At 41.7% G+C, this 24,448-nt stretch overlaps 1 protein-coding gene across 3 annotated transcripts in view; it reads right to left on the bottom strand.

The window, feature by feature from the left end:
• The window catches only part of znf521 (zinc finger protein 521), a 98,625-nt gene that overhangs the window by 2,664 nt on the left and 71,513 nt on the right, over nucleotides 1-24,448 (bottom strand). For all 3 annotated transcript variants that reach the window (XM_077724457.1, XM_077724458.1, XM_077724456.1), the window contains 2 exons: nucleotides 16,905-17,036; nucleotides 10,725-10,840 (listed from right to left, as the gene is read on the bottom strand). In XM_077724457.1, coding sequence (XP_077580583.1) covers nucleotides 10,725-10,840; nucleotides 16,905-17,036 — 248 coding nt within the window. The remainder of the gene's footprint in view (nucleotides 1-10,724; nucleotides 10,841-16,904; nucleotides 17,037-24,448) is intronic.

Below are 24,448 nucleotides of genomic sequence, written 5' to 3'. Positions count from 1 at the left end.
CCTTGGACTCGTGTCGACTGGCATGGACTTAGACGCACCTGTCATCTGCATACACGTCTCTTGGTGAGGGCGAGTATACAAGCGGCCATATCATTATTTTTAGGCATTAACCTAAGTTAAATCTAAGATAAAATGTCATTGAACTTGTTGTTCTTTTGACCAGTGCTCCAAAAGTGGAAAATAGGCTTATTAGAACTAGGAATTGTGAAACGTTCACGTTCAAATTAGAAGAAATTCAAGATCATAAGACAAGAGATGAGGATCAAAAATGGGACATAATTGCTTTATAAAGTTGTAAGCAACCCTGCATTATTCCAAAATATTGAATTTTGACCCCTTATGTGGCCCATTTCATTCATTTATTTCCTTAATGTTTGCATGTTAAAACACTTTACAATAAAAACCTTGCTGTGAATGTTTCTGAGAGCTAATCATATTTTCGGATCACATTTCATAACAACAACAAAATATTTTCGGAACTACAATATTTGAGAAGTACTTTCTATGGATGTTGTTGTAGTGGCCTCTTTTGGCCCGTATTAACCCCTATTGTACCCCTCCCACCTCCCCCCAGGTTACCCTCTTGGGTGCCGCCGAATGAAGCATTTAAACACCTTCACAGCATTCCCTTCAGTTGCAGTGATTACTCACTGGCAGGTGGGGTAATAAGCAGTTTGACAGGGGAGTAGGGAGAGTGACCTCACCTATAGGGCCCACCCTTCCCTCACTAAGATTTTCCTTAAAAAAGAACACCCTGGACAAGCTTCTCAACTTGCCTTATTGCAAAAAAAAAAGAATCTCCTTTAAGAGAGAGTCTGGGAGGAAACTCCCCTTGGGATGCTCTGGCAAACTCACCTCCCCTTCCCATTCCCCTCCCCTCTGGTGAAGGCATCCTCGCCGAAGAGGGACAGAAGCGTGGCAACCCTATTAATGAATGCGGCCCATTACCCGTCAGCCTGACTCCCCGGCTACTCCCAGAAGCCCCTGCGGTACGTGACTTCAAATGGCAGGATATTGACACGGAGCGAGCAAAGCGGCTAGGATTCTGCGGCGAGTGAGTCTCGGTATGTGAGGGCAAAGAGAAAGAAAATTTGTGCGCACACCTCGGCGTGCACGCGGACCCCAAAGGAACGTGGCTCCTTGGATATAATGTAGGGCTCGTAACAGCTATTAGAGGGGAAAATAACTCCTCTGGGGGAATGGCTGCTACTCCCCCCACCTCCACCACCACCATCACTGCGTGTCCCAGCTTTGTCTGACACATATACACGCATGGCATTCCTACCTTTTCCTCAGACACAGCGCTAGTTCTCTCACCGAGGGCTTTCTCAAGGACGGTGTTAAACGACTTCAGTGGCAACCATGCAGACTAAAGGGAAATGGGGGAGAAAGATGAAGGGTGTTGTTGAAAGATTGAAAATGAAACCGTTACCGTCATCTCTGTGGACGCTAAACTCTACAGATTCGCTACTGGGAGTGATGGAGAGCTAACGCTTGCTTCATTCTTACCAAACTCTGTACAAGTTGAAGCACATGAGAGCAAATGAGACGTAGAATCAAGCAATTAAAACAAAAAAAAAAGACTCCAAGATGAATGTCACTAATGGTGTCACACTAGAATTACTGCAATTTAGGATTAGATGGCCTCCATTAAGGCTTTTAGTGCTTCTTTGGACACTATTCTATTCTCCTGGAAACTTGACCATTCCCCTCGTGCTCCCTCAAATCTTCTCCACCCTTTCAAGCACCTGCTGAAAGGCTCCAGTACAAAAATAAAGTTACATTTAGCTGCGATCACAAGTTCAAGTCTCCACCTCATGAAGATGGGCAGCACAAGCTTCCTCCCTCCTTGTTCCCTGGATGCTGCTGTTCAACCCCTACTTTCATCTGATTTCATCACCCCAAAGCAACCCCCTCCAGGGCAAAAAAAAGAAGGCGGGAGAACACCCGCCAGCATGCAAACAGGTGCAAGGCATCTTGCAGAATTTAAGGCTGCTGCGGGAAAGTTAGAGGCAAGCAGTCGGATGGGGAGTTGATTTATGATCACTCTTTACATTGTAGCCGCGGACTCCGCCGAGAGCATCCAGTTTTCCAGTGAGGCAAGCGAGGTGAGCGGCTTGCATCAGACCGGACGGACTTCTCTCTGCGCTTTCATCTGAGCCAGCTGCATTAGACGCAAGCTTTCATTGTACCACATCACAGAGAGGGAAGATGTCAGGCTTAATAGTAGCTCTAACAAGGTTTGATTAGTTTAATGTTAATACCTGCAAAGCACCCCCGTCTTTGCACTTTAAGCTTGACGATATGTGGCATGTAAGTCTAAAGCCGGGCTTTAGAATGGTTAGAAAGCAATGTTAATAGGGGGTATGGACTACCAGTTTCAAGTCTGTGACCTGAAATAATAATAGTTGGAAAAAATGGAGTCAAATGGAAGAAGCGTTAACTGGGTTTTCATGGTGAATCTTTGGAATTATCTATACGAATTTGATGGAACTGTTTGTGAAATGTCCATTTCCAATTCTAAAGGCCCACAGGATTTACTGCATAAATCTTTGGACGCAAGTCTAAACACATGTTTTGGATAAATGGGAAACAAAAAGCTAAGATTTACATTTTTCCGTTTTTCGGGTTGGAATTACAATCCATCATGTTTCACAAACTACTTCCAAGTCACATATTTGAGTATTCCAAAATAAAAAAATGCGTCCTGTGAAACAATAAAATGCCATTACAATTTTAAAGTGGTCTGGACTCATAAATACTCATTTTGGTAAGATTCAACACAGTTTTCTGCTTCAGTTGAGTTTTATTTTCATTTGCTCAATTTAAAATAGGGCCCATAAATGATGACCAAATACTAGCCTAGGGAGAAAAAAATATTCATGCTGAAATCAAATAAATTCATAGCAGAAGATCACTTAATTGAAATAGGCAGAATAGTTCTCCATTTTGTGACTATTGGATGATAACTGATTTGGTATCATTGGATTGTAATGTGTTGAATATTACTCAAATTATAAATGATCGAAATGATGACTTCTCAAGTATTTGTTTTAGAATGCCTCGTACTAGTAGCCTAGTATTTAAATTCCTTTATCTAGCATTGCACTTTTCACTGGGAAATACATTTAAGGGATTTTTTTGCTCATTTCTGAAACAAAAAATCCCTCAAAACAAATCTAAAGTCTCGACTCTTTCTAAGCCAGTCTTGCCTGGAGAGTGTTGCATACTTATGACGCAATACAAAAGTGGTTGTTGTTGCATTACTGTAGTAGAACAACAGAAGTAAGGAAAGCTAACCCCGCATTTTGAAATAAGAAGAAAAACGAGAAAATGCTCAAGTGTACACTAGACTATGTAACATATCAATGATCATTCTTTGTGTCAGTGTTGTCCTCCACACAGTTGACAGTGTAGTTATGTGAGTGTTTTGGATAATGTGCAAAAGTTCTGTCTCTGTTGTTTTAAAAAAAGATGAGGGCATTGCATCCGGGTTAGATCTTTAACGGCGGGTTGAACTCAGTCCAGTATCGACTTTGACCATTCCCTACAGTAAACCTTCCCCGTCTTTGACCTCAGGCCAGGCTTACCGTGGGCCAACTTATCCCAATGAAGAACACAATCAAATAAATAAATAAATAAATAATTGAGCAGTTGGCATTCTCCACAGTCATCACTTATCGGGCCACGGGGAGGGATGACCCGCCCAAAACGCCCGCGTTGTGCCACAAACCGCCTGGTTTCCTTGGCAACAGACTGTCTTGTTTGAGGCGAGGTGCCCGGGGGAGTCGTGGTGGTACAGTAACAACCGACAACAATCGGCGATCTACACGGCTTCTTTTTGTCATATTCACACGAAATATTCGTGTACGATCGCAATGGCGTCGGGCTCAAAATGGCGGCAGACGACGATGACATGTTTCCCGAGGATTAACCGCCGAAGATGACGACGACGGAGCGCATTTTGGGAGGCTCTTTGTTGCCGTGAATGATAGTCATTAGCTCGTCTTAACAGACAATTGAATGGTGGTGGAATCGGGTTGCGCAGCGATCCCGCTGTTTGACTGAGGTAGCAAAACAAGTGCACAACTGCTGTGTTATTATGGGGCCTCATTAAGCCAGGCGAAGGTGGGAGCGGGGGAGAGGGGAAGCGTCAGCGAGAGGGCCGGCGAGGGGAAGCAAAAGAAGAGGAAACACAAGAGAGTGATACAAAGTGTATTTGGAGGTGATGGCAAGCACACATACACACTCACACACACACAGATAGATGCCTCTCCAGCCAAAATGAAGACTATGACTAAAGAAGCCAATTAAGGGCTTTCTTAGGGGAGCCATCTTGGGAGGGGGATGGGTCTTTCTGGGACATGAGCCCTGGGCAACATCCTCTAATTAGACAGAGCGAGGGGGGAGGATCTCTGCCTGTCACTGGGAGGGAGATGGGGTCCGTAGGGTTCCGCATGTCAGTCCCAGAAACAAAAACACAATTACTCTCACATTTAACCACCTCAGCCTAGGATGCACTTTGGAAGGAGATGCGACACCGACAACCTCTGTACTTTTCGGAGATAATCGCACTGAATTGGAGAGCCAATCACAGAAGGAGATATAAATTGACTTGGAATGGGCGTGCTTTGGTATCCATATTCACATGTGTAGAATTACATCACTTGATGGTTGGAAATCAAGTGGGAATCATGGCCGTGCTTTGTACTTATCCTAAGCATGCCTTGCCTCTTGGTTATGAGGTTTCGGGTGTAAATCACAGCTCATCATATGCGGAGTCTGCACATTTATCTCGGGTCAATGTCCTTGCGTTTTGAGTAGATCAAAATCAGAAAATATTCCAAAAAGCTTGAGAATAGTTTATTCATTGCATGGAAATGAAATATTTTAGTTCAATTTCTACTATATTGTATAGTACTTCTATCACTGTCCCACAGAATTTCTATATTATTATATTATAGTATCACAGATATTGCTAAATTCCATACCATGCTATTTTTCCATAAATTATCAAAGTATATTATTTTGCGAATTTAACTCAGACTAAGTGTCTTTGGCAGTTTCAGTCAGCTTTTTAAATGCACAATAGAGACAAAAAAACCTTTAAAAAACAGTTGTTAATACTTCATTAAACATTATTAGGAGCATTTTATAGTGCAAATAACTACTGACAGCAACTTAGATCCAGTGTTGATTTTCTTGAGAAGCAAAAGCCTATTTTTATAGTCAAGCCGCAAAGTACAGACGACATGTTTGCTCAAGAGATGCGTCGACGGATTGTGGTACGGCGCACAGGAGCATCTTTTCTTTGTTTGGATTTAACTTTCCCTGGTGGCGCAACACAGAAAAAAGAAAGAAGCTCCAAGGGTTCTGGGACTTTTTTTTGTCATGTCTCCCTGCAGACAACCTACTTGAGTGCATGTATCCGATCCTTGGAGAGATCGCCATAAAGGCAAACACACCCTCATGTACACACACCACTGCCAGGAACTGAGTGGGAGAAAATTCTCCCAGGATATTGGGGTCTGTCATGCTGTCTAATTCTGATGCACCTACACAACTACAACTCCAAAATGGTGACACACCATTCGTCATCTGAGGCTGTTTTGGTCCCCGTTTACAAGTGCCTGTACTGTGTTGTAGATCATTAGGAATAATCTTAAATATTAATGGAGAGTTGTGCCCCCGCCCCATTCTTATTCGTTGCCCTTTTATTGTTTTTTCCAAGTGCGCAACATTTTGAAATGGTGACAGTAGCACCTGGGGTGACGAAGACAAAAACAAGTTGTCATATAAAAGGGGAAAAAAATACAGCGGCAACTTTCAAAAGCGTGAAGAGCTGTCACGCGTAACAGATCAAGATATTCCCGGAAAACGGGCTGTTTGAAAGACGCTTAGGGACAAACACGAGGAGCTTTGCGACACGTTTGGGGCGCGGGGCAATTGCTTTTTTTGTGTGTGGCATGTTTTAACATTCTGAAAAGGAATGTATCAACCAAAACAAGGAGAAGTGCGTTACATTCAGCTATACATACCATCAACAACAACATGTAGTAGGAGTACATGATGAAGAAAAGGTGGAAAGAAATTAAGGTTGGTGAGTAAGTACAATGACTAATTTGATAATGTATTAACTGAATTTGCTGAGAAAAACACTTAATTAGGAATTTTCACACTGGTTTTGATATTATAGTCAATACAGTTCCGTAACATACTTGTTTAAAGTTTATATACAATTTTGACTTGAGTTTTTAATTCTAATTAAAGATAAAACCCTTCTTGTAATAGTGGTCCTTTATTCTAATCAGATATTCTTGGATTTATTTGTAATGTTTGTAACCAAGTTGAGTTCAATGCTTTGAGGTAAGAACTTGCTGGCTGAACGGTTTTGGCTTGCATATCAAGGTAATCTTTTTTAGGAGGGTAACTTTTTTCTTATCTCTGGCAAGACTATAATACTTATTTAAAACAAAATTATATCATTTTTCTCAGAATAAGTTTTTTCCAGGCAATATTTAATTTTAATCCTATTAAATGGAAGTTTTCTTGCCATTCATATACTTTAGGCAATAAAATGCTGTGACCTATTCCTCTACTTGCCTCATTTCTCTTTTTGGTGTGTGAGAAAACTGCAGTAGTTGCATTATGTCTAATTGTAAGAACATTCCAAATGCAAAACAATGTAATTCTATCACTGACACTATGCACTTAGTCTCTGGCCTCTTTCTTTCTGGCCATTCATTCTGTCAATTTCGGTGTCGGGCGGCTGTTTACGCTGACCCGGTGACCGCCAAGCCAATAAATACGCTTAATTAAAACGCCGGAATTGGTCACAGCTTGGCAATCACAGGCATCACGCGGGGCGTCGAGACTCATTTGAGCAGAACGTCATGCAGATGTGTGCTCGTCACTTGCAGCACTCATTAAGGAGAAGGAATCCTTTCGGAAGCTATTCCAATTAAGGAAAGGTGTCCTGTGGGCGTCCAAGAGGACGGACGAGGCCACGTGGTCACCACAATCCATTTTTGCTGTATTTATACATATATAAAAAAAAGTTCTTAACGCACACATCTCTCATATAATCCAATTTTATTAATCGCTTTATCCTCACTAAAGTCGCGGGGGTGCTGGAGCCTATCCCAGCTGACTTTGGGCCAGAGGCTGGGGGCACACTGGTGGCCAGTCAATTGCAGGGTACAAGGTGACCATTCACGCTCAGACACATACATAGGAGCAATTTAGAGTGTCCAATCAGCCTACCATGCATGTCTTTTAATGTACACATAACTGGCAAATTAATACTTTGCAGTCACATGAAATGATAGTTTTAACTCCCTATTATACAAAAAATATGATTTTATTCTTGTAATTCTGAAAAAAATATTAAAGTTTTACATTTATCTACATATACACAAAATATATTCAATATAAAAAATACACCAAATATGCTTTAGATAAGATTCAATTAAAAAACAATGTACTATATATATATATATATATATATATATATATATATATATATATATATATATATATATATATATATATATATATATATATATATATATATATATATATATACTTTTTGAAATGACATTTTTAAACTGAGATAATTCATTAAGTTAATTTATATAAAATTATGACTCTATTCTCATTGCATTGTTAACTCAACATATAATGATTTTACAAATGCAAAAAAGAACTGCTGTTTTATATTTTCAAAAGAAGGTTATGACTAGCATCCGCCCTAAAATACAGCCTTTGAATTGACCAAAATTGCCTCCCATGGGTTGCCCGTGTGTCGTGGAATTGCCGCAGAATCCAAATTTGAGCGCTTCTTGTTCCGCCAACTCCGTATTCTCGCCCAGATGTCGGATTTAAACTGCGGCTAATGGCCCTCGCCCATCAGTTAATGAATCTGTCTAATTAATCCGGGCTGACAAAGTTTGTTATCGGTTCTCGCGTTGCTGCATTGCTTTTGCGAGATGTTTTTCTAGTCTCGAAGGAGGAGCATCGCTGGAACAAAAGACGAGCATGGGCTACTTTTGCGGCTTGTATGCGTCACGACGAGGCCTGGCCTTCTACCGACAGTACCTCATGAAATATCGAGGCTTTTCTCTATACGTTAATGGGGTGAGGGAAAAGGGGCGCAAAGGGTGAAGGAGGCGGGAGAAGTGAGGCGCTGGAACCTCAAGAGAGCCGTAAAGGGAACGCTGGCTCATGCATCAGACTTCTATTGTTTTGTCTGTGAAGGGAAGGAGATTATTCTCCTTTGGAATGTGGATTCCAAGACATAGTGGCCCAGGAGTCAGTCAATCTGAGAGGTCTAAGGGGGGCCGCCAGGCGGGGGGTCCTCGGAGGGCTGATTAGACGGACGCACTCCCATCATCCATCTCGACAGGCTGGCGAAAATTGCTAGCCCCCTCGCAGGGTAGAGTTCACCGGCGGGGGGGCGGAGAAGAGGAGAAGGAAGACGAGAGGCCGCGAGGCGCCGGAGAGCTGTCACAGCCTTTGCTCCGTTCCAGGATCTCCGCAGCAAATTAATAAAATATCCTTCCCGCTCGCCTTTACCCACCACGCCGGCTCTACCTGCTCGGTGCCCTCTTGACCCCTGCCGTGGAGGCAAGAGATGCGGGGCCAAAGTGTCGGGGAGAAAAGTGTAAAGTGGACACGCGGTAAAAACACTGGTAGCCTCCACTTCTCGCGCTGCTGGAAGACAATCTGACTTCACAAGGACTGACAAAACAGCAGCGAGACGAGAGAAAGAATCACTCCGACGACTCAACGTTTGTTTCATGCTGTATGTGTACAGGCCGAGAGGAATATAAAATTACACTAGTAGGGCAGTTTCTGTGGTCCTACTTGACTTAAACTCTACCATCTGACTGCTGCTCACTCATTCGCTCCCAAATTCTGCATAGTCAAGAAAGATACCCTTGCTCCCTTTTTAAAACAGAAGGAACTGGTCCTAATCTAAACACAGGTTTGAGAAAGGGACCAGTACGCAAGAAAAGGGGCCTTTTAAGTGTAGAACAGGCTGGCTAGCCAGTCATTAACAAGCTCTAACAAGCAGCTCGTACATTCACACACTGATCATAGAAACTTGAAATATGCGTCACAATTATATGCTTCCATTCGGCGCCCATCGGTGGACTGCCCGTTGCGTGTTGTACAAAGACTTTTTCAGAACTCGCCAACTGAGACTTGAAGCTTTTTGGTGAGGGAACTTGTCAGCCTCCTCCGCTAGCTGCTCACACAGGAGCCGTTTCCGACTCAGTTCGGAAAAAATCAAGTATTTTAAAATGTGTAGAGAAATTTAACCATAAAAGTGAACTGAGTGGGACCTTAAATGCATAAAATCATTACAGTTTATGTATAGATGATGTTGTGCTTAGAAAAAAGTATATAATTTTTTAAAAATAAATCAGTTAATGAGCAATTACTCATTACACATGTATTTTCTTCACCAAATATTTCAGGACTTCTACTCGAGTACATTTGATGCATTGACTGCCATTGAAAAGATACAAATCCAATCCATTCCTATCCCTTACTAGTCTTAGTAGTGACACACCAACATCTACATCTGTCAATCTCAATAAATCTGTCTAAAGGCACAGAAACCTTAAGGAATACAATTTTCCAATAAATACTGTTTTTACTGAAACCAGTTGGGAGGTTTCTAGCTCTGGTAATGATCATCTTTACCCACCCAAGCTCATTGCCACTTTCACAAGGAAGTGTCGTGTTGAGTCTTCATCCCCTCACACAAAGTGTAAAATTGTGTTATCATACATGGGACAACACCACAGGGACATGGAAGATGTCAAACCCAACTTTTTCCTCCTAAAATGGTCAATTTTCTTCAGCATTAACTGGACAATCTGTGAGCAACTACCAGCCTCCTTTTTTCATTCAAGTACAGTTCTTTAATTCATGTTTACCTATTCGAAAGACCACTAGATAATGATCCTATTCACCTTCCTTCTGGCAGACCAGCACCCCACCCTCCATTGGGGGGCGAATCCTTTGGCTAGCTACTAATCCCGCATTCACAAAGCCATGTTGGGAAACTCTTGCCGAGCACCTCATTTGTTTCTTTTTAAACTAACTGGCAAATTAAGGAAAAACGCCAGTGATTAGAGCAGAACAAGGTACTTTACGGAGTAAGATTTTAATGATTCATCTTCAAACAGTTGAACAAAAAATGATGCCATGCACAATATGGATGATTCCCCAAACACACACCACTAGTGGAATAAAATAATAAGGCCTGTTTCTGTTTTTTTCACACTCCCTGAGGAGAAACGATGGGGGGAAAAAAGAATTGGAAGGAAAATGGATTATCTCTCTAACACTACGAGTTCACAAGTCCAACTAGTAACTTTGTTGAAGGGCAGATATGTTGTCCCCCGCCCTGCTACAACCCCCGAGGAAAAGACTCCTATTTAGCCACGAGGCCTCCTCTGCGATTAGAACGCGAGATGCAGTATTCTGACTGGCCCCATCCGTGTTTTCGCATCTACACTGAGCGTAATTACCGCTTCAAAAACGAGTACTGGGCTAATCCCCTAAATCCAGATATTTTACCGCTCTGCCGGTCTAATAAGCAAATCAAATCATATCTGGGAATCACAAATGAGTTTTCCGACAGACAGAAATAATTCCTCCGATTTGTTGCCTTTGCGTCGTCGGGGAGAGGAAAACGTCACATGGCTCACCTGTAATTCCGTTTGGAAGAAAAACTTCTGAGGACACTGTGAGCAGTCGTAGATCTTATCCTCTTGGCCGTGAGCGGAAAAGATGTGCTGTTGGAGCTTGTTGGCTTGCACGAATACTGTGGAAGGAAAACATTTTGTTTAGCGTTGAACTTGCGTTTCCAAAAGATGCCCCCACACACAGAAATTTGATTGTAAAGCCATCGTAATTGCATCTGGCTGAATGGAAATGAATGGAATAAAAACTAAATCAATAATGTGGTTGTGGGACATGAAATAAAAAAAACTCCAATTGATCAAGGATGTAAAAACCTAAAGTTATTGTGTTTTGGGGATAATAATGTTTAGTTAGCAATATTGTAGGAAAATATTGGAAAATAAAATATTTATTTCCATCCATCTTCTATGAAGCATAACCACATGAGTGCCGCGGGGGTGTTGGAGCCCATCCTTGTTACAATAGGCAGAGGGCAGGGCACAGCCTGAGTGGTGACATTTTTATTTAATTTACCCCCAAAGAATATGGGAATATATTGTCTTATTTTTGGTATTTGCTGTGGATAAAAGCTTGATATCAGGCCATAGTTGGTCCTCGGGCAATAGTTTGAACACCCCTGCACTACAACAACAGCAGGTATTACCACATTTGTTTTTGAGAAATTGATTAAAAATAATAAATAAAATTAAAAACTTAATTTTCCAAAGAATGAGTTTACCTGTTGGCCTGGGCAAACAGCAGAATAATCAAAATGTATTAAAATAAATGCAAACAAATTTTTAAAAACAGTCCTTCAATTGTGCAAATTAGAGTGGGGGCTTGCTGCAAGCATCACTGCAACAAAGGCGGAAAGGTAATTGAATTTGCTTGAATGGAAATTGAAGAGAATATGTCAAATGGCTAGGAAAAAGACTTAATTACAAACAAATGAGTGCTGCATCGGCAGTGCCACAACATTGTTAGTTATATAATTGGGGGGGTGTAGGAAGGATAACATGACAATTGAGATGTTATCGGAAATGCCGCAATGGTCAAATGTACGAGCTCTCACGAATGTATATTGTGTGCGGGGAATCGTCACGTTCCTTATTTAGCACCACTGTGGGAACAACAAGGCGGAAAATAAACAAGCAGAAAAAATTGGCATGGCTTCAAGTGCAAAACATGGCCTCCATTAGTCTACATGGCTAATTATATTGACAATATAAATATTCATGGAGTTGCATGCGCTACTTATTCATGCCACCACCACCACCATCTAAACAAACTGCCACTTTAACCATATATATATATATTTTTTTTTTTGTGCTTTAATTAAGTCCACACTGGCAGAGCCAAGAGGGATGGCAACGGCGAGTCTTGAGTGGATGCGCCCCGAACGCGTGGGTGTGTTTCAGCGTTCTCTGAGGAGCACTTCAAACGTGTCGTTTGTTATCCCCGGACCCCCGTGCTTTAACGACGGCCGTCGGATCTGAAAGTTGGTGTGCAGGGGGCTTCATTTGAATTTCTTACAGCAGAAAATAACTTTTCTTCTAATAAATGCACTGCGAAGACACGCAGAGAGGGAGGAAGCCATCGGGGCGGGGGAGGGCGTGGTGAGACGCCATCGGCGTGGCGAGGCCACATAAGAATGTAGCGCTTTGAACTCACCTTTGTGAAGGGGCGCGCAGAAAAAAGAAAAAAGAAGAAGATTACAGTGTGAGATTAAAGGCAGAATGTTTGAAATGTATATTCTTGAAAAAAAGTTATGCATTTTAAAGGAAAAGTTGGATCATTTTACAGTTTAAACTCTAGCTGAGATCAACCTATGTATTTTTGTGTTTCATTTGCAAAAGTACTTATATGGGAAATCAATACAAAACATGAGTACACTTTAGTTATGGATGCTCATTTTTCTTTGGCTATTTTACCTCTTCTACTTACAATGATAAACGTTTAATTTAGTTAAGACAACTGGCTATGAATGCTTGTCTTTCAATGGTACTGATCCAGTATGACTGGGAGTACGGAGAGCAATTATTCGCTGTCAACCTTTCCTAGTCAATAGTGATTGGACGCCTAGCATTGTCAATGGCAACAAAAGGAGTATAATCAGTGCCCTGTAAGGCAAAGGTGTCAAACTGATTTCCACAAAGTGCATATTGGGTTTAACCAATGAATTTTCTTTGGCTGTTATTTAATGAGTTGCTAAGAAAAGAAAGCCCAGAAAGCATCGGTTGTCCTTTGTATGGGGTAACAGTTATGTACTTAGTCCAAAAGACAAAATGTCCAGATTATTCCATCATTATCTGGGTGTTTTTGTGTGTGTATAAGCCATTCAGCAGCAGGTCGGTGCAACTACAGGAAGCCCTCATTATATTTTGGCGAGCGGAGGAAGAAGTCGATAGAGCAACATCAAAATGGATCCCATACTTGGGAGGCCTTCAAACGATAAACACAGAAGAATGGAAAAACATGAGGTGCCTACATGTTTGACACGTGATGTGGTATGCTTTGGGCCATGAGATATTTTCTCTCTATTTGGCCCTGAATTAAAATGTAATAATATAAAATTAAATCTACTGTTTCCAACCAAAATGTGGTAAGCGTTAGATCAGTGATTATCATTGATTCCCTGGGCTTTCTCTCGTGTTATACCTCCCCAAAAAAACACTCACTACACTACAACTAGTATAACGGCTGTAACTTGTCTTTAAAAATAATATAATATAGAAATATATCAAGTATAACAAGCTATAACTCATGTTGTTGTCCAAATATAATAAAGCACTCTTCAAGATCTTGATTTTTTTGTTGGTAGCTATATCAGGCCAATCATTGGCTCCACTGTGTTGAAAAAACAATGTAGTATGCTTTTAGATCCTTAGCAAAAATATACAATCGCTTCCAAACCGTAGAGCCACGGCGTCTCTATCTACCGTGAGACAGGTAGACAGAGGAAGAAAACTTAGTGGAGTCGGTGGCCGTCAAGGGTGTCAGACCTCACTGGGATATGGGGGTCCGAGGTCTCCTCGTTGTGGGGGATATAAAGCTCTATGATTGGCTCTCAGGGGCCACCCATAGCAGATGCGTTCTACTCTACAGACCCCAGCTCATGTTTATTTTGGCAGGGTGGTGCTCTCTGCAAGTTGCACTGCACCAATACTAACTAAGTTGTTTGTGGAGAGAGGAAAACAAAGTCAACACTCGCTTCCATTTTTCTTCTTTTCACCCTGCTTTTTATTTATTTATTCTTCACTACCATGTTTGTGTTTTCACTTAATCAAGAATGCGGGGGGGATCTTCAGCAGCCCAAAACAAGTCGAAAAATAACTACATTTTTATCATTTGCTGACATTGATGTTGATGGACGTCCGTTCCGTTTGAATTAGGAGCGGCTGACAGTTCTTGATCACTACGAGTACGACTACGTCAATGAAACTATTGCATTTTATAGGTATAAGTCACCATTTTCCATATTGAACGATGATAATTCTTTGAAATTTACATTAGAGTCTACCATGATTTTCATTCGATCACAATGCCATCACATTTTTCTAGCTTTTTTGAATGAAAATCTCTCAACAAAATGTCATATTTCAACCAAAGACTTGATGTTGACTGATGTTTAGCGCTCACCATTTTTTCCATTTGATGGATATATCGATCCAGATCGATGTACTTATAAACCACTAATGTATTGTTGACACTTTCAGAGCATGACATACTTTGTCATATTCCAAATGCACACCCGCATGTGTGCTACTTTCATCAGGCACACTTTCTTCTATTTTGTTTGTCTTAAGCGCATATTCCCAATCACCATTTCCACAGCAGCCGTGCCTGCCTGCCTGGCTGCAGCTCCTGAGGGTGCAAGCAGACACTTCTAGCTGCAGGCTCCCCCACTTCTGAAACCTGTCAAATGTGTCCTGGGAGAGCCAGCCTCCCTCTCATCATCCAGGGGCTTGTGGACCTCTCTCTCTCTCTTTCTCCATTTACCCTTCCTCCCTCCTCTCCTCCCCTTCTTCCATACTTTCATCTCAGAGCCAAACTTGCCGGTTGCAACCTTCTCAGCCTCCTCCCAAGTTTTTTTTTTGGTCTCCTTTTCTCCTCTATTTTGTCTCCCTTCGTCTATGACTTACTTTGACTCGCACTTTCCCGCCACACACTTTTTGGGGTGAGATTTGTCCTCTTTTTGTCCCTAGCGGTGGTGATAGACAGGCAAGTCAAAGAATTACAAGTGCACTGGACCCCTACTACTTTGCACGAAGCATCTTAAAAGAAAATGGCAGCATGCAATGAGCTTCCGAACACTAGAATTAGTGGAGATCAATTAACCTTGTCCCTAATGCTGTGCTTGTGGCTTTTGCCGGGAGGCTTTTTACACTCAAGACTGGACCCCACAGTCGAAATCGCAGAGTAAAAATGGGAAGAAGATGTTGCATCAACCTTTCCCAACAGATCCAGCAACTTTTCTTTTGGTGTCATTAGAGACTTGAAGAGACTTTGACATTAGCTACAGGGCAGGATATGTTTACCCCACAGTGTCCAGATTGCTAATAAATGCTGCATAATTAACAACATACCTATTTTTTTAAATTTCCAAAGTGGTGATAATATGTCCATTTTAAAGATGTTGGTCACTTTATTTCCTCTGTTCATTGATTCAGGCACTCATTTAAAACATTCACTTTACTCTACTCGGCTCCAGACCTTGTTATGGTAAGCAGTAGAAAAAAATAATTCATTCATTCATTTTCTGAACCGCTGTATCCTCACTCTGGTCGCAGTGGGGTGTTGCAACCTACCCCAGCTGACACTCACACTTATGGGGTAATTTAGACTGTCCAATTAGACTAGCATGCACGTTTTTGGAATATGGGAAGAAACCAGAGTACCTGCAGGAAACCCACACAGGCCTAGGGAGAACATGCAAACCTGCATTTGAATCCAGAATCGCAGAGTTTTGAGACCAACACGCTAACCATTCATCCACCAGGCCGCCAGTATGGACAATGAAAGAATGAATTTTGCTCTACCCTCTGGAACATTGTTTGTTTAACAATTAATATGTTGAAAAGTCCAGAAGAGATATTGGAAAACAAACCAAATCTGCCAATAAAACACCATTCCCACATAATACAATGGCATCATTAGCAAGTCATGGGACCCGCCATCTACCCAGAGAAGAGAAATGCAATATGAAGGTAAGCAAGTCACTGGCCACTCATTATCCAGAATAATCAATGGTAATCAATCAATAATCAATGTTGTTTACAGTGATGGTTCAACAAGCATTCAATGACAATCTTAGAGTCCTTTCAAGGCCTGCTCTGCCTTAACCCATCCGTCTGTCTATATGGTGACCACTGTCTTAAGGGGTCTGCACCATCCCCTTTTTCCGTCACTCTGGTACGCTGGGATCGATCTGGACGCGGAGGGAGAGCAGAGTGCCGAGGGGGGACCCGTCTGTCACAGTCGATGGAGGAAAATGAAGGCTTCGATGAAGAAGGCATGCACTGTATATTAAATGCTCACACTGACCATGGAAGGGTGGGCATCTATCAATAGGCTACTGCTTTAAAGAGAGATAAATGCAATAGATGGAGCGCGGAGAAGAAAGGAGTAGGTGAAGACTTAAGAAAGGGAGTTAATGATGTTAATTGATGTGTGTTGGGCAAAGAGAAGGAAATGAGCTGGGAACTTGTGCAAGTGCAAAAGAAGACTAAAGAGCTGAGGCGGGGAAATAACAGTGAAGAGCCTAAGTTAACGACTTTGCAGATTTCATTATGGAGATAGTTAACCCTGTTGACACTGAAGGAGGGCGCTCTCCTCTCGAGAGGAGCGCGCTCCTTCCACCTCCACGCTCGGAGACAGATGAGATCATTACAGCTATCAGCGCCACTGCCATCCACAATTAGCACATGTCCTTTCTTTTCATTTCACCCACCCCGTGCGCCCCCTCACAAACACCACCTACTCTTTACGCCGTCCTCAACCTCCTCAAGCCACCGTACACTTGCCAAGGCCAAGAAAGAGGACGGCGATCCGACGACATTAGAAAAACGTGGGCGGCAAAAGCGCTTGCCACTTTGGGTCAACCGCTTACTCGAACCATTCCTAACTTATTTGGAGTTCATTTACATTTTCATGCTTTAAAAAAAGAAATAAAATAAGGAAGTTTTAGGGAAAGACACAACACATACCTGTGAAGCAGACAGGACACTTGAAGGTTCCACCCATCCCCTCGAAGCTGTGTTCAATCAAATGGCACTGAAGTTTAGCAGGCGAGTCGAATGATTGGCTGCACAGTTTGCATTCGTGGTTCAAGCCCTCCTCTGGAAGACAATAAAAGAAAATAATGAAACACAATGAGGATTTTTTTTGATGAGGATGAGTCTAAAATAATAAAAGAAATAGTGATAGTATATATCGAAGAAGTCAAATAAAATGTAGTGATACCTTTTTTGAATGATAAAAACATGTGGTCACATGGTCTTGTATGGTACATCATTAATAACTAATGATGCTGTGTAGCAGTTATTGTTGTTGTTGCTGTTTACGCTATAATTTTGAGATATTCTCGTGTTATTCGCTTACAATGAAGTGCCAAAGAGAGTATTTATTTATTATTAATAAGTTTTATTGTATGTAAAAACTCAATTAAATAAAAAATGAATAAAAAGAGAAATACACTCTGGTTATGGTCCACAACAACACTTTTGTTCATTCTTAATTCATTGTACTTGATAGGACAGCAATTTAAGCCCAATTCATCTAAATCAGCAGTAGCTAATGAGTTAAACGACTGCCCTATAAATGGTTAAGGTTATTAATACCATCAAAACTCATATCATGAATCTTGCCACATTTTTCCTTTACAGCTTGGATGATATCGAAGCCCAGAAAAGCACACATGCCTCATTTATCCTCTTCGCTTCGCCACATTGAAATACATCAATATGCCACTTGGTTTAAATCATTTAGGCAAACTCCACACATTCATTTTTCAGCAACAAAAAAAAATCTTGCTGTGTCAGCCTTGTGGAGAACAACTCATTTTCGGGATATCGATGAAAGGCCTATATAGTCTTCTATGAGGCCAGACTGCGTTATTAAACTCCCACTGATCAGCTATTCTTACAAAAAGGGATTAATACACCACAATGCAATTTAAGGTCAATGCAGGGTTTGTAAAACCATCTGACTATCAACACTAGGGAAGGATCTTGTTGAAAATGTTTCTGATATGCAACAAACTTTTAATGCATTGTCAGGTAGAGTTTTTAAGTAGTAAAAAATGGTGAAGGTTTTTGCTATATCATCGCAAAATTACCATTCCATCAAATGTTTTGAATTGGAACAGGCAACTATAAACTATAAATTAACTACATTTTATTCAAATGTATTGATTTGCTTTTCAAATGAAATTAAAAGCTATATTTTTCTCACAAAGTAATGCCACAATATAATTTCCCGAATACGGGATGAATAAAGTTATCCAATCCAATCACAATTAAGCAACTTTCACGCAATTTCCAAACAATTTTAAACTTATAAGTAATATGTAAGAAAGAAAACCCTTTTTTCCATTACAAAGAAAGGGAGTAAACTATTTTCTTATTGAAAATATCACTGATTTTCTTTTAAAAAAATCACATGGATTGCAAGTCCATGGCCGACAACTGAAGTTAAAAGTAAAAACTTTACGAAAATTAGTTATGATGTAATAGTGGTCCGAGGACACGTAATCATCCTTTTTTTTTCTCTTGAGAGAACATCCTCATTCTCATGCCTTCGCTTTGACACTAAAAGAGAATAATAGATGGTTTAGGTAGAAGCCTAGCATGAGAAAGCTGTCATGGTAGTCCAGTCATAGTCAGAAATGGGCAAAAGTGTTGTTTGCTGTGTTTGACAGATGAGCTAGCGAGCACAGGCTAAATATAGGTCTGAGTGGAGCAGCCGGCATCAGCCAAGAAGAGGAAGAGGAGGAGGAGCTGCACGAGCACGTCTGCCCTCTTTTGATCATCATTCACTTGGCTTGCATGCATGTGTGTGTGTCGGGGAGTACGCTGAGGTCAAGTGTGCAGCAGGGTTCACTCATCTATGCCACCGCCATATGCGCAGCCCCTCGCTTGACCCTTACGCACGACGTGCTCCCGTCGGACCTGCTGCTCGCTTCATTATGCAGAAACCTCGGCACCTGGCCGGCTGACCCGTGGACGTACGTGCGTGTGTTTGGGAACGGGTATATGTGGTATAAAGTTGCAAGAATGTAGGAAAAATGCAGCATGTTTTTGGAGATAAACATCACACTGCAGCGCTTCTTCTCTTTGGTTGTAATCTGACATCGAAGAGAAACTTTTAAGGATTTATTTTTGATAAAGGTTATGTCATTGGTGTTATGTAAAAAAATGTAATTAAAGAGTTACAGGTGCTTTTTTGCTAAGAAAACCAAAAGAGCAAGTGAACTCTCACATAAGCTTACAGTGAAGTTATATATCTGGAATAGTACTTATCTATTTGAATGGCTTAAATAGTGCAAGTATTTACATAGTAGTATTTACATTTTGCTTCACAATGACCATCAGAAAAATCAAATTCAGTATTATTGAAATACATATTCTGCTTTTTCCTGGGATGCATATCATAAAGGTGTGGCCTTTCCTTCTGATTCGTTCACAGCCTTTAATGGCGATAAACCTCCAATCAGTGAATGATAACTGCACGACCTTTCAGTTCAAATGGAATTGAAGCCTATCACCGTCAATAGAAGCCTAATTATATATATATATATTACTTACTGGGCTGTAGTCCCATCATATACCTCCCTTGTGAGACCCCGGTAGTGAAATTGCGCAAATTCAGCAGGCAATCAAGCTCATGGGGGGCCGTCAGTATCCACCCCCGCACCCTCAACCGTTCTCTGTCTCCAGAGTGTTTGCAGGCTGCCATCGCCCTGTCCCTCTGTACCGCTAAGAAAATCCTTTAGATGACAACTTCTCTTGGGTCTGCTCCCTATCAGCATCTCTGACACGAGAAAAGTAAGCCCATCTGCATATCCACAGGGTCTCGCCTTCCTGCGGCTCATGCTTTATGTATTTCACAGCCCCTTAAAACACAAACGGCTAATATCCCTCCCATGCGGAGTGACGAGAAGTGGGAATGGAAAAAAGAAAGAATCATCTTCGCTGTTTACTTTTTTTCATCCAGGCTGAAGTTCATGTACCGTTGAAGGTTGTTTAGGGAGTTAGAGCTCTTCGCTCTTGGGCTTGCATGGTTTAGTAAATCCTTTATGTAACAGGACAGAAGTTGCTGCATAGTCAATTCTGGAAGGCTAACACAGAATTTGAAGCTTTCAATAGACATGCCTTTATTTTGCTTGGGAGCGGACCAACCGATAGATAAAGTAGACTAAAGTAACTCAAGATGTTCCAGTTAATAACAGTACAAGCACACATAGCGCTATTAATTAAACACTGTCATACAGTTCCAAGACCACAGATCATGCGGTTGATGATCTTTTACATTTATTCAGCCGAGTGGCTATTTAAGTGTGAGAAAAAAAAATCTTATTTTTTTTAACTAACCATAATATTAGCCCTCTAACGACCAAAATTCTATGTACAGTCCAACCTGAAAAATAAATGAAAGAAAAAAATAGCACCAACATGGTAATGAGGTGAATGCTTCATCATTAAAAGAAACTGCTTTTTTTGATGAATGTCAAATTATTTTTTCCAATTACCCTTCTTAAAGTTCCCTTCTGTTTCCCAACAGTTTCACCTTTTGAATGCATCACCAGCCCATTGTTTCATTTTCCCAATCACTTGAAGCACATGGCGTTTGGAGTCAAGATAGATTTATGCTAATCACTGCTGTGTTGTTCTCTGAAGCTTGTGTGGCCAACTCACCCAAATGATATTAAGGACATCAATCAAGGCACTCTTTTGCCGAAAGTAATGAGTAAACAAGGGAGGGAGAAAATTGGGAATATTTAGTAGGCAGTAGTGGGTTGTAGTGAGGGCACCCTAGAAATTAAAAGAGGTCTAATCGAACAAAACAGGTCAATGTAATTTCCAGAGTTTCAAATACCCAACCTTTCCTTGCTTCTCTGTTTATGAGCAATTTTACCTTTAGCAAGTTTACTTTCCCGGCCTACCATCCGTCTCGTAATTTCCTGCTTGATTTAAAAGTTTGAAATTAATAAGGCTGGAAGATGCGGCTTTCGCCGGATTTTCTACCGTACGTGTAAACCTCTACGGGATTGGATGATAGCGAAGCCGACAGCTTCGGGCCTGTAAACAGTAGGTGGGTTTACTTCTCTCTCCCCTCCGCGGGAACTATCCATTAACAGATAATGGGGGGAAAATCAGAGTGATTAAGGCCCAGGGAATTATGGGTGAATACAAATTGACTCCACCTCTGTGTGATGTGCTCTCCTGAGGTAGAAATACTGTTCATAGAAACAAAGTAATTTCTGAAGTACCACAGGGCCCATTAAGGCTCGGAGAATGCGGCGGAGAGGAGGGAAGGAAGATGGTGGGTGGGAGCGCAAAGGGATATACCCCCTCTGGATCCAAGCTGATTGGAGAATCACTACCAGTGGGGAACATTGCTAATATCTATTTCCTGCCTTCATAGTTAGGACAGATGGAAAAGTATAAAATATTGCAAAGAAAGGAGATTAAATCAAGGTACCTTGAAGTCAATCACCCACCCACCTCCATCTCATTCAATCAGAGAATAAATGTATCAGAAAAATTAGAAAAGGAAATCAAAGCAATTCAAAAAAAAAAAACTCAAAAGTGGATACTCTGCTGCGTTTGGCCAGTGGGGAAGTGGGCATGTTAAAAGAAATCTTTAGTGCGTGTGAAAGAAAAGCCAAGGCGAAGCAAGGTACCAAAGCCCTCATGTCAGGTCTGCAGGTTCATTGCATGCTTGATGCTGTGTTCTCCTGAGGGAGAAAGGAGGGTGAGGCTTTGACACGCCAAAGGTGGAGACACCCTAACACAGTGAGAGCAAAGAATTCTGGGGTAACACGTCTCTGGGAGAATGTCAGCTCTGATGCATGGCAGCTCGTCGGAGGGGCTAATCAGAGCAGAGCGGGTTCCTGCTAAGATCAGCCCACATTTGCTGGCCCGCAGCGTTTCCCCGGCTACAAGACCAAGCCAGAGATGACACTTTTTTTTCCCTGTCAACTTAAACATTCTCAATGCATGAATGGAAGTTTAAAAAAAAAGGTTTTATACAAAAAGAAACAGACTTTCTCTTTCCATTTTTCAACTGAAGGAATGGATTTCTACTTGAGTAAAAACCAAGAGCGAAAGCATCACAAATAAATTGCTTGCAAAAAGCACAACATAACAATCTAAGCGCTTTAAAGATCAATCCTAAAGTTGATGTAAAGCAAATATATTTTGGTAACAAGGTAGCTACAGAGGCCCATTGAGGATAAAGAGTGAGTTGGATTGAAATAGAGCGCTAAAACTCCCTGAAGCCACGCAAATGCTGTTCCACACTTAAATGCTGTAATTTACCTTGCAACGCGTCTATTGTGAATTAAAAGAAAAAAATCATCTTTATCGGTCCAGACTGTTAGAAACTGACAAGGATTTCATACACTCTGTTTCAACCCACATAAGGAATATAAAAAAAGTAAAGTTTGAAAAACAACAACTCCCCTACCTATAATCTAGTGGGGTAAGGGTTACACGGTATAGAATTGATGTAGAAATGACATAATAACTTCTACATAGTAACTTCTAACTGGACTGACATTTTTTTCCAATTCTGATGCTATTAGCACCAGAAACACAATTTTGTATTTCTTTAAACCAGATTCACCTCAGGTTTATTGGGTTAAATAACCCAGAATTCCAAGAAAAATAGGTTAAATAAAAACAAAGAGTCGTCCTTTCACAGGTACTAGTCACCCACCTCTTTGGAGTTCCAATGCCTCAACATTCCCACTGCTGACATAATTGCGTAAGAAGAGATAACCCAAAATGCAAATGTGAACTCATGGTTGCTATAACCACCCCACTTTTACAACATTTGTTACAGTTGTTTAAATGAAACCCCCACCCTCAACCCTAATTTCAACTCAGGTCTTCCGACTTTTGACCATCATCAAAGCGAGAACAAAGCCAAAATAAATGTTTTCTGTCCAGCAAAAGACAGATTGAGGTGTGTGTGTGTGTCTAAATGAGTCTCTTTCAAGTGAGTTAGCAGCCTGAATGCAAAAAGTTAATTACTGGCTCATGCCTGTCTTTTTTCCCCCCCTCACGAGCTTCAATGAAGCATTGTCAGGCTGAGGTATACAGCTCTACTGGCTCTGTGGTCCACACAAAGGATCAGGGAAGGGGGAGCGATTCAGAGAGGCCCCTTGGCTGAGCTCACCGCATGGAACTCTGTACAATTAGCCAGCCCCTACGTTCTCCCGGCTTATGATTATCAGCACTCGCCTTAATTGACTCCCTTAGCCTGCTGCAGAGGGACCCCCCACCCCACCTCCTTCCTCAATACCGCCAATACCACAACCACCACCACCCCCCTTTGCTCGATGCAGGCCACCGAGCGCCGCGCCGGGATCTCCAAAGTCATTTAGGAAAGCGCTCATATTTTCGGCATGGAAAAAAAAAGAGGGGAACATTTGGCGGCAGAGTATTCATCATCAGGTGTCTAGAGGTTTTCCTTAATAGAAAAGCTGAGTCCCACTGAGTGCGCTCCGTGTAGCGGCCAGCCACGCATGCTCAGGACCAGCAAGCTGCCTTTCGCAGCGGGCCGCCCGATATTTGCATAATTTTATATAACACAGGCGCCCGGACTGGAAATTTAATACACCTCAGCAAATACCAGACAGGCGTTTTGCATAATTTTTTTTCTCTCATTCTCTACATTGCATCCTCACACCATGTTCCTCTCTTCGTCTTGTCTCACTGCCACTCTCCCAACGCCCTCCCCTCCGATCCCACCGTCGAGTTGGCGCTCTCCTGTCGCCCCACGGTGCGGCTCTTGCTTGTAGAGGAGGAAGTTCATTACCTCAGCTAAATCAGAATTAGTCCCTTCATTTTGACGGGGCGAACTTCATTAGAAAGGCCCTTCCTTAATCCAGCCGGGGGAACTGATGAATCTACATGGGGGCAATCATTTGCTTCACACAGCACATTCAGCTACTTCTTCCCCCAGTGCTTCATTCTCTTCTTTTCTCGGTCTGTCTACACTTAGCATCGCATTTCTATTCGATCGACAGCGAAAAATGGAGAAAGGCAAACACCTGCATATAATTAACTCATGGCAGGGTGTAGAAGATGACTTATGTAGCATGGAATGTCCCGTCTCCCCCGAAAGGCTCCAAGGGCCTCTAGAGGAGCCGCAATGGATTTGGCTGGTGCTCAAACATAGGCTGAGCGAGCAAAAGGGGCTGAGGTAACCGCTGAGACCGTTTTACAATGCCAGCACTAATGCTGCATTTTGGGTAGGAAGGGTTGTGGGATATAGCTTCAAAACCTTTCAGTTGAAAAGAGACAAACAGAAAATATGCCTGGCTTTGTACTCAGGTTAATTTTGATGATCCCACACACCCTGTTTGCTTTTTTGTTTTCATGCCTGCCTTGTTTTGTTACTTTCCTGCACATGGGTCCCCATTTTATGCCTCAATGTAAACAGTTCTCTTTCAAATAAAAGGAATCTTGCAGAACTGGAAAAAACTCGAGCAAACCGAGGAAGGAACAAGACACACCTGGAC

The sequence above is a fragment of the Stigmatopora nigra genome, chromosome 9 (genome assembly GCF_051989575.1).
Source record: "Stigmatopora nigra isolate UIUO_SnigA chromosome 9, RoL_Snig_1.1, whole genome shotgun sequence".
Classification (NCBI taxonomy): domain Eukaryota; kingdom Metazoa; phylum Chordata; class Actinopteri; order Syngnathiformes; family Syngnathidae; genus Stigmatopora; species Stigmatopora nigra.
Note: the sequence above shows the minus strand (reverse complement) of the source record. Positions and strands in the feature narration are given on the sequence as shown.